The sequence below is a fragment of the Asparagus officinalis genome, chromosome 9 (genome assembly GCF_001876935.1).
Source record: "Asparagus officinalis chromosome 9, Aspof.V1, whole genome shotgun sequence".
In the NCBI taxonomy this organism is placed as follows: domain Eukaryota; kingdom Viridiplantae; phylum Streptophyta; class Magnoliopsida; order Asparagales; family Asparagaceae; genus Asparagus; species Asparagus officinalis.
The window spans coordinates 63,082,758-63,093,835 of NC_033802.1; the positions used below are offsets into that span (position 1 = coordinate 63,082,758).

An 11,078-nucleotide genomic window follows, 5' to 3' on the forward strand; every position below is an offset into this window, starting at 1 on the left:
CGGCGCGAGGGTAAGCGAGTAGAAGACAACGAAGGCAGACGTTTGACGGCATGAGAGGGCGGCGGCAGCGGAGGAGTGCAGTAATTTTTTAGGGTTAGTAAAAGTCAATGGGGAGGGTGGGTTGGTAAAAAATTGATGTAAATATAAGGGACAACATCGCTGACGGCTGTCCCGTCAGCGATTTTGAACGTCCCCTCAGCAATGTTAACATCGCTAATGGCCTCATTACAACGCCAACGGCATCATCCCTGACAGAAGCTGCCGTCAGTGATGTAAACAACACTGACAGCAGACGCCCATAGGAGATGTTGTCGTCAGCAATCCTAAGATTTCTACTAGTGTATACCTGTTTCAACCTCATCCATTTTTTTCAAAGTTTTACATTACCTGTTTTAACCTCATCCATTTTCCCCCCCAGTTGAGAGTGATGGAGTCAAATTATTGCGTGAAATTGGTGAAAAACTAAACTGCACTTTATCTTACTATCATAATTGACTGAATGACTGCAGACACATGCTGAGTATAGAATAGAGCTGTGAGAATACATTCTGAAGTCTACATCACAGGCAAATCCAAATATAGTCATATAATGTGCTTAACACTCCAACACACAATCATACATACGCCTTAAACGAGTTTAGTTTACACTTTCTTCTGAATTTACATGTTACAAAGAATTTGTCATCCATATCCGCGAAAAGGGACACAGAAGGAAAACCTATCAACTGAAACGGACCTGAACTACACTATACCAGCACGGACTTTTAACCGTACAAAATGTACTATAAATCTTCAAAAGCTTTATATGGCAATTGAATCTTTGAATTTGCAACATTTTCCTACTCGAGCTTCTTCGTGTTCTCTTCAGCGCGTGTCTGCTGAGGCTCAACCCGTAAGTACTTGATGCCAACAAGGTTACCAGCTTCGCTGATGACCTGTAATTTGTCATAAACATTACGGATCTTTAAAATGCTGATTATTGTTTTATATAAGATGTTGACGGAGCAAAAGGAATTCAGTTTGTTAGTTGTACCTCTAAGGCTTTAACGAGGTCTTCCCTGGAGTGTGAAGCCGAAATGCAGATACGAACCCTGTTCAGCAGAAGAGGTACAGCAGGGAAACCGACCACCACAACTGCAACCTACAGTAGTTGGAAGAGGCTAATTTTTAAATTATTTATTTATTTATTTATCTTAAGTTTTAACTTAAAAGAAATCTACTGTTTCTTTTCCTGCAGGATGGTAATTCTTCAAAGGTGTGATTTCAGAATGGAACAAATTACAGCCAAGTGAAGAGGAGCTGATGTCATAAAAGGAAGTAAACGCGCAAACTTAGGACCAAAAATGCGACATGAATACAGTTCCCTTAGGCACCATGTCATTTTCCATTTATGTGAGCTTCAACTATGTAACCAAGAAAGTGCCTGTGCCATTTTCCATTTATGTGAGCTTAAACTATGTAACCAAGAAAGTAAGGCACGCTTATGGAGGATGAAACTTAATTAGCATGGGTCTTCATAAAGATAAACAAGAGTTGCAGCTTATTTTGGGTTGAGACTAAGCATTGGGTTGAAACGAATCTGTAGTCCTGTGTATCCAAACCTTACTTGGGGTAAATTTCTCAAACCCTCTAAACTTTGTATGGTGTGGAACAAAACCATCTGAACTCTAAAAATCAGAGAAACCCCGAAACCTTCAAAATTCTAGTATACCCCCCTGAATTATCAGAAAATATCTAAACAATGCTAACAAGTAGAGTGATAAGTTTGAATTATTACGAAGAAAATTTTGCGATAAAATTTTTTAAGTGGCGAACATTCATGCAGGAGAACAAGATATGACAACCATATGACATTTTCAGGCTTTTAACTATAGATGTCAAAGTTATTTAAGAGATTCTCCAATAGTTCAGGGGGTTTACTGGAATTTTGAAAGTCCATGGGAGGTTTCCCTAATTTATAAACTTCTGGTGGGGTTTTCTATGATTTATAGAGTTTGAGGGCTTTGTGCAACAACCACTCAATGTTCTGCTGGAATTTTCTGCAATTTACAACTTTTCATCAACAATTGCCATTACTCGCCTCAACTTTTTAGGGTTTGGTGAGATAAGAGGAAAGCTCCTCCACTATCATGCATCATGAACCATATTTAACATAGGTTTCTCTCTCTCTCTCTCTCTCTCTCTATCTCTCTCACACAAGACACTCACCTTGTTTCTCAGACATTCCCGGGAGAAGGCTGGGAGTTTTGCCAGATTGTAGAGCATTATCGGCATCACCGGAGAATCATTGTCCCCAAGAACCTCAAAACCCATCTTCTTAAGTTCTGATCTGAAGAAATTGCTGTTCTCGTGAATTTTCGCAAGCTTCAGAGCCCCTATACAAATACAGTTCACGAGTCAGAATCATTCCAATACAGACAGACGTGTGGAGAAAAAAAATTGTATTAGTAATGACATTGAGCTAGGTTCACCTCTATTGGACCCATCTTCTCCGAGAATAACCTTGACTGCAGATATTACTTGCTGTACAGCAGGCGGTGACATGGAAGTTCCATAAAGATGTGCGGGGCAAGCGTGCTTCAAGTACTGAATTATTTCCTGGTAGAGAGGCCGGGTACAAGGAAAATTAATCAGCTCATCATCTAAAATTAATCTCAATATTGTAACTATTTAAAGATTATTAAAATAAACAGACCTTTGATGCTGCAATGTAGCCCCCAAAAGATCCAAATGATTTTGTAAATGTCCCCATCATTATATCCACATCAGCAGGGTCTACTCCGAGGAGCTCACAAACACCTCTGCCTGTTTTTCCAACTGCACCCATGCTATGTGCCTCATCCAAGTAAGTATGTGCCTGTAAACACAGTAATTAAGATCGCATACCATTAATTAGCGTCGTAGAAAATGTAGGAGGCTGCATCTAAGATGGCTAATTAAGATGGTTAATTGTCTGAGATGGTTAATTTGGTCATGTCTAAGATTAGCATTAAGGGCTTCTCCGGTATGGGTCCCTTCAATCTTTCGTGTTATAGTCCTTCAAATCCTTGAAATTGCTATTAAGTACTCAATTTCATACAAATTGCTCCATATTAGTCCCTGTGGAAAATTATCATGTAGATTGGGGGCATATTCCATTAAACAACTTTATGAATCGAGTTTCCAGTTATACCCTTTTTTTTCAAGTTTACATCCAAGCCCAAACACGTTTAAGACCCAAATCCTCTTCTCCCCAACGATCATTTTCTTCTGCCTAACCCGTTTTCTGGAGAAAAGGAGAGCAAAATTAGTGATTTTGGGGAAATGAATAAATTAAGGTAAAATGGTGATCTGCCACGTTGGGGTAATCATTAGCACCACCACAGATAAGAATAGGACGGGAAACTAAGACTAATTCGGAGCGCCTAATAAGAATTGGGTTCTAAATAGTTACTTCGATGATTTGAGGGGCTACTTTTAAAATGACTTTTTTATATCCCCTTGAAATCTATCATATTTGCAAATCTACCCTCAGATCTAGAATTTGCTAATTTACTTACCAAATCTCCCATGTTTTTTTTTCTACTGCACAAAGTCAATATATCTCTGACTACGTTAAGTAATTATATTCATTTATAATTAGATGTTGATTAGAAAGTGGGAAAGAGGAGGGGGGTTTTAAATTACTAAGCTCTTATAAATTAATAAAATTAATTAAGTTAATCAGAGGTATTGGTGATATTGAAAACTGAGGGGTAGAAAACCCAATGTGGGATATAAGCTGTCAAGCCACCCCACAAAAAACCTCAAAATATATTTTCTAGATCATCCAAGACTGAATAAGGTATCCACACATCTGCCATGAGGAAGAGGTAGAGGGGGTGGCAGGGGAAGGGACAATAAAAATTAGTTGTGTTTGAAAGACAAGATGAGGAAGAGAGGGTACACTCCAATCTAATTAGTTTAAGGGCGATTAGTGGTTGAGGATTGTTGATTCTAACTCGGATTTTTTTCTTCTTGCATTTTAATTTAGGGTGCTATTAATTTCGGACTAGATTTTGGACTTAAATTTAACGTGTTTTTGGTTTAGGATTAGGATTCGGATTTGAAATTAAGATGTTATTGGTTTAGAACTGGGGTTTGGATTTGAATTTTAACGTGTTGTTGGTTTAGAACTAGGATTGAGTTTAAAGTGTTATTGGTTGTCTAGAATTGTTATTAGGACTATGATTTCAAAATTCATGCTTGATTCCAACTCTATAATTTTTAATGAGAAATTTCAAGAGAATGTCCAAGTTAAAATTGGTAGGGACTGAGATCTTATTCTGTAGATTTTTTCTCTCCTCTTCTCTTTACTTATTTAAACATTTCATATATTTTAATTTAAATATATTTAATTTTAAATTATTCTATATTTCTAATTTATTTATCTATTAACATTGAATGTATTTAATTCTAAAATATTTGTAATCAACTTCTATAAATTTATTTAATTCATTTAAAACGAAATATATTAATTAAGTACTATTTAATCAATTAATATATTTAATACTTAATATTAAATTAGATATGTTTATTATTTAAATAGTTTAAATGTTTAATATTAAATACATTTCATTTTTATTTAAATGTTAGATATGAAATATATTAAATACATAATTATTAAATATATGTAATGTTTAAAATTTTAGTATATTAAATGATAAAAATATTTAATATTTAATCATTCAAATATTTGATATAAAATAATATATTAATATTTACATATCTAAATATACAAATTATTTTTTATATGATCATTTGAAACTGTTTAAAAGGATTACAAGATGCATTCAATTTGGTTATTGTCATCTGTTAATCGAAATGAGAGTGATTTTTCAAATTATGTTCATTTTTTATTAATCATTAATATTTAACATAATAATTTAATTTGAAATTCCTAATGCCAATAATTCCTTAATCTAAAATTTAGTCTGAGAATCCGACCCTTAGTTTACGAATCCAAAGCAAAAGTTTAAAATTTCCAAACTAAAAGTTTAAGAATTCTACTCAAAAAAATCAAAATCCAATCCAGAAGTCCGGGGATCTAACCACAAAAATCCAAGTTCAAGTCACAACCCAACAATGCCCGATTCATGAGGTATTGTCCAATTCCAAATCAATAATCCAGAATGAATAACACCCCCTTAGAGTAGAGAATGGAAAGGAAGGAAAACTACATGACTAATATACACTTTTTGAAGGAATGGTACATCAAAATATTTTTGTATTGGGTTAATTCAGAATAGATCCCTAGTAGTATCACTGAATTGCGAATAAACCCCCTGTAGTTTTATTTATGGCGAATAGTCCTCATGTAATATTGGCTCTGGTGCAAATACACTTTATTAGGGCATGTTTGGATCGGGATTAATGTGACGTAAGGGAAGGGAGGGGACACATTATCCATGTTTAGTAACTAATATGAGGTAGATATAGTGGAGTAGTTAAGGTATTTGAGAGGGAAAAACTTGACATTTTGACTTCTCTTAACTTATCCTATATTCAGTTAACTTCTCTTCACTAGGAGCAAATCCGAACAGGCCATTTGTGAACTTTTTCAAATCTTTTAAAATTCAAAAAAATTGGCAACAGGGGGAATATCATCACCAATAGAACTACATGGGGTTTAGCCACATCCTCAAATCCTGTTAATGATTTTAAGAGTAAAAAATCACTCAGGGAGCCAATTCACACAAATAGAACTATAGAAGATCTATTCGCAATTGGGTCAATTCGCACAAATAGAACTACAGAGGGTCAATTCGCAATTGGGTGACACCACAGGGGATCTATTCTCAATTAACTCTTTTTTATTTCTCTGAGGATAACATTAAAATATTAAGAAAGTTTCATTTAAACTCCCACCCCCACCCCCAAAGTCCTTCAATTTTTGGAGGGCGAAGGGGTAAAAACCTTATAGTTAACGGAGAAGTAAGAAGTACAGATAGGTCTGAAAGAACATGTTCAAAAATGTTGACAAGAATATGGAAATGAATAACTTAGTGGAGGAGATTGCCCTCAACAGAACTGAACGGAAGAGTAAAATTCATGGAATCCATCCCACAAACTTGGGACAAAGGTTTTGTTATTGTATCTATGACAGTTTAATTGTCAACGAAAAGTTACGAGATGTAATAATATTCCAAGTGTTAAAACCAACCATGATAGGCATCATAAAAGCTAGCATTTGATGCCCTGTGAATTTTAGTCTTTAAATCTCATATGTAAAAAAGCAAACCTTATATTTCTTGCAAATGGCAATAATCTCTGGAAGTTTGCAGAGCTCTCCCTCCATGCTGTAGATTCCCTCAACAATAACTAGTATTTTTTTCCAGCGTCTATGTGTACGAGGTTGTCCCTCAGCAATCTGCTTTCTTAGCACCTCCTCTAAGTGAGCCGGTTCTACATGTAAAAATCCAATGAAAGCATTAAATATTTGCACATAGGCTAAATCTAATCATGCATCAAAGGTTCAAAACTTACTGTTGTGTTGGAAGACATGTATTGCTGCCCCTGATGCTCGAGCACCGTTGACAATTGAGTTATGATTTAAAGAATCACTAATTATCAATCCTCCCTGTATAAATGATCATAGGAAATTTGACAATTGAGTTATGATTTAAAGAATCACTAATTATCAATCCTCCCTGTATAAATGATCATAGGAAATCCCAATCAGTAGTTGGTCACGTGAACAACACTAATTATCAATCCTCCCTGTATAAATGATCATAGGAAATCCCAATCAGTAGTTGGTCACGTGAACAACAATAACAAAGGCTATCCAGAACTTTTGGGGTTGGCTACATGACTCATATTTTTCTATTCAATTCTGTTAAGAGCTATATCCTCTTTTAAATTTACTACTAATAGTTGGTTATGAAAGAATCTCAAAGTTTGAAGTTCACAATGTCAAGTACAAACCTTTCCAATGAGGACGGGAATGATGCCAGAGTTTGTGACATAACCCATACCAAATATAATAGCAGCTGGCTTTCCTACAAATCGGGCAATCAACTCCTCCAGTTCGGCGTGCAGTTTTGTAGTTCCTGATGCCAAACAACGAGAAAATATAGATTATCTTTTATTCAAAATTTTAACGTGTAATAATCATGAGGAAGAACATCCCTACCTCCATCTACACAAGCACTGCAAGTGCTGGGAGAGTATTTTTGGAGGGATTCAATAACACGGGGTGTGCAATATTCATCCGCTGCAGCAAAACCAAGGTAATTGTATGATCCTAGGTTGAGACATCTAGTAGAATTTGTGGTCCGGCTGCAATTATTAATAAAACTAGTTACATTCTTTCCTTTTTTGAATAACAAATAACGTATTTGATGCATCTAAATATCAATCAGTAACAACTAAACAGAAGCTTAAAGGTTTGAGTTTTATGTACATTCCTTTAATCATTCATCAACCTGTATCTTCTAGCTCTTAAGAACCATTATTCTTGGAAGACTAGTGAACTATTGTTAAGTGATCAAAAGATCACCAGTGACACATTTGCCAGCGAGCGAGGAAGAGCTTTTCACATAGTATTTGGGGGAACCGCATACTAGCACTTACTGCAATGTCTTGTTATTGTCGTTGCTATAACGTTCAACCACATCAATCCAAGAATCTGGTGCACTTGAAATTGGTCTGTTAGCACAATCCTGCAGGCAAAAGGACTTCCAATGAGAAATAGTGCAGGAATCGCATGTTTACATCCCAAAATACTCTTAAGGCCTTGTACACAGTATAAAAAAGGTTTACGATTTAGTTTCTTCACTCTCCACGACACGATCTAATCTTTTACAAATAAAACATTTCTTTTTCCTTATTTATTTTGTGCAACAAATTTTTCTCATAAAAACTATTGCATATTATAACTGTTACAGGTTATGTGGAAGCATGAACAAATAAATTTCAGTATTTCTTGAAAGTTGACCTTCAGGACATCTTTCTGTATGTCCTCTAATATGAAAACATAAATGTCCAAGTAAAGATTAGAAATTCATTATTTTGAAACACTCTACTTAGCAGAACCATTAGCATTAAAAAAGAGAGTCAAACCCCTGTCAAGATGCCTAGTAAACATCACTACTGAAAATGTCAATTAAATCACAAAAAGAATTTCCTTTTATATGGGAACCCGACAACTTAAGTTCAATGCAACAGAAAAAACATGGATAACTTATTTATTGATTATTCCCTAAACCAATTCCAATACTCCAAAAAAATCTGAAAAGGATAAATTGTAAATTTGCTTATGCAAATAACAAAGGACTCAATATTCAACAATATCATCAAAATGAAAAGGATAAATTGTAAATTTGCTTATGCAAATAACAAAGGACTCAATATTCAACAATATCATCAAAATATAACAACAAATCAGAATTCTTCAGTATGCAAATAACAAAGGACTCAATATTCAACAATATCATCAAAATATAACAACAAATCAGAATTCTTCAGTTATTGAAGGAATTCAATATATGTAAGGAATTCGATATACGAATTTTCAAAGAAGAAGTTGTATACGGCTTGTATTCTTCATAAACTCAAAATTGGGGTAGGAAATGTTTTTCCCATGAGATGAAGAAGCTAGCAATATCTACTGCAGCATATAGTATCTGGACAGAGAGGAATACCAAAGTTCACCCTAATGTGAAGAGAGATTTGTCCAGGTTGTGAACCAGGTTAGAGTACTCATTTTGATATCCTTATATCATTGCCAAGTGCCAGATCAGTTTTGTTTATGGGTGGAGAATTTGTAGTTGGAATTTTGTTAATAGTGTATTGCTGTATAGTTGCACAGATTCCCTGGACCTTCCTCAAACCGTCGTACAGGAACCGATTCCTGATACATTTCATATCAATTCCCTCTGAATTGGTTCACCAAAATTGGCATAACGCTTATAAATAAGCGGGACAAAAATCCCTTTAAGTGTACATGTGCAAGAAGCAATGCAATGTGTGCAATCAAGTAAAGAGAGGTGCACAATGGAATATATGAGTCAATAACTTCACTATAACTAAATACCTATATTAATAAATCGTGAAATGAAACCATGATCCCAACACAAACTATATGAAAAGAAAAACAGAACAAAAGAATGAACTCCATAGAATAGAAGCATTTAAGTATTTCTTATGAAAAAATGTTGAAATACATAAGTAGCTTTATAGTTCTACTTTTCTACTATACACTTTGGAAAATAATAAGCACACCCAAAAGATTTATTACAACATATCACTGACCGAGCTCGCATGTGAAAGCCCCCCCCCCCCACCCCAAAAAAAAAAAAAAAAAAACAGAATATCACATCCAGATATTCTAAGTTGCAAATTGCATAGCCAAATTCATGCATGACTAGCTATGTTCCACGTACTCTGCAACTATGTATTGTAGTATATGGGTGTTTTTTTGGGTTGTATACTGTCATATGTTGTATTGACGGTTTTTGAGATGTACAAACTCAGGTATGCCTAAGTAATGCTCTCTAAATGCTCACTTGGTTTAATGAAAGTATTTACTTCATTGACCAAAAAAGATAACCTTGTATCAACATATTAACCAAATTGGCTAGTTCCTCTTATTAGAAGATATTATATGATTTGTTGTTTTCAATAATTAAGTCTAGATTCAATGTATTAGTTTAAATATAGTATCATACAATTTAAGACTTTTTAGAATCACACGATTTATGACTTTCCCATAGCATACAATTTAGGACTTTCCTGTATTAGATGTTTCCTCTTATTCGAAGATATCATATGCTTTGTTGTTGTTTAATAATTAAGTCTTGATTCAATATATTTGTTTCATTTTCATATAGATTCTAAAAAATTTTATTAGTAGAGACTCTAAAAGTTGTACACGTATTAAGCATCGCAACCTTCTTCATAATCGGTGAGAATTTCCTCTGTTTATTTTCAACATGGTATCAGAGCAAGTGATGCAGGATGAATTCAGATCTGAATCTGGAAAAAAGATTTGATGAAATTTTGATCTGATTTTGTTTAATTAGAATAGATGAATTAGTTATGGTTTTATTTATTTTTTCTTTTTCCTTTAGTTAGGATATTATCTGATGTTATCTTCTTTTTACTGCGGATGTTATTTGATGTCATTTCTTCTTTAGTTTAGGATTTGTTAACTTCTTAGTTTTTTCAATAAATAATTTGTGTTTGCCATTTGAGGGGAGAGAAGAAAGTTTAAGAGGAACGCTAACTGTGAATTGCAGCTAGCACTAGACATGAGAATTTCTGGCATATGACGTGCTCGAGTGTGAAGCTCAATATTTGTATGATGTTTTCTTAAATGGGGAGCAGTTCATTATTTGTTTTTTATTTTATATTATCCTCATTCTATTTGTATGATGTTTTCTTAAATGGGGAGCAGTTCATTATTTGTTTTTTATTTTATATTATCCTCATTCTCAATAAATTTATATGCTTCTGTTGGGGAGCAGTTCATTATTTGTTTTTTATTTTATATTATCCTCATTCTCAATAAATTTATATGCTTCTGTTGTCATCAACAAATTTTTGAATCCTTAGGATATTTAATCTTTCTTAATCTGAGAGTCATTGGGAGGATTTAGCCACAAACATCACCTTGCTGCTTTCGCTTAGCGTCTTCGATAGGACAAATTTTCAAAACCGTCCTATTTGGACATTTAATCGCAAAAAAAGACCCATTTTGAATTTATTTGCAAAAACCGACCTGGTTTCAGCCCAGCGTTGAAACCAGGTCAGTTTTTGCGAAAATACTTTACAAACTTCACGGGACTTCAAGTCCCGTGAAGTTTAACAGTCATTTTGTTAAGCTGCTAAACTTCACGTGACTTGAAGTCCCGTGAAGTTTGAAATTTCAAAAAATATTTAGCAGCTTGTTCGTCCGTTCAATGTGAACCTGACACTACTTTCAGCTCCTGTCTCCTTTATTTATAATATAATAAGGTGAGTGGAGCCTGCTGGGGGGACGTTGATGAACGGCTAAATCTCTTCAAAAGGGGATATTTAATTATTAATTATTATGGGCAGGCCGAAAGAAGTATGGC

The 11,078-nt window shown here is 34.4% G+C and overlaps 1 protein-coding gene across 2 annotated transcripts in view; it reads right to left on the reverse strand.

Moving 5' to 3' along the window:
- The window catches only part of LOC109824798 (long chain base biosynthesis protein 2d-like), a 30,833-nt gene continuing 20,304 nt past the window's right edge, over nucleotides 550-11,078 (reverse strand). The window contains exons 3-13 of one of the 2 annotated variants that reach the window (XM_020391443.1): nucleotides 7,594-7,682; nucleotides 7,154-7,234; nucleotides 6,946-7,070; nucleotides 6,505-6,598; nucleotides 6,260-6,423; nucleotides 2,696-2,857; nucleotides 2,472-2,598; nucleotides 2,209-2,375; nucleotides 1,034-1,141; nucleotides 801-935; nucleotides 550-741 (exon numbers count right to left, since the gene is read on the reverse strand). In XM_020391443.1, the coding sequence (XP_020247032.1) occupies nucleotides 840-935; nucleotides 1,034-1,141; nucleotides 2,209-2,375; nucleotides 2,472-2,598; nucleotides 2,696-2,857; nucleotides 6,260-6,423; nucleotides 6,505-6,598; nucleotides 6,946-7,070; nucleotides 7,154-7,234; nucleotides 7,594-7,682 (1,213 nt within the window). In that variant the 3' untranslated portion in view covers nucleotides 550-741; nucleotides 801-839. Of the gene's footprint in view, nucleotides 936-1,033; nucleotides 1,142-2,208; nucleotides 2,376-2,471; nucleotides 2,599-2,695; nucleotides 2,858-6,259; nucleotides 6,424-6,504; nucleotides 6,599-6,945; nucleotides 7,071-7,153; nucleotides 7,300-7,593; nucleotides 7,683-11,078 lie in introns of both variants that reach the window. The other variant, XM_020391442.1, reaches the window with a different exon arrangement.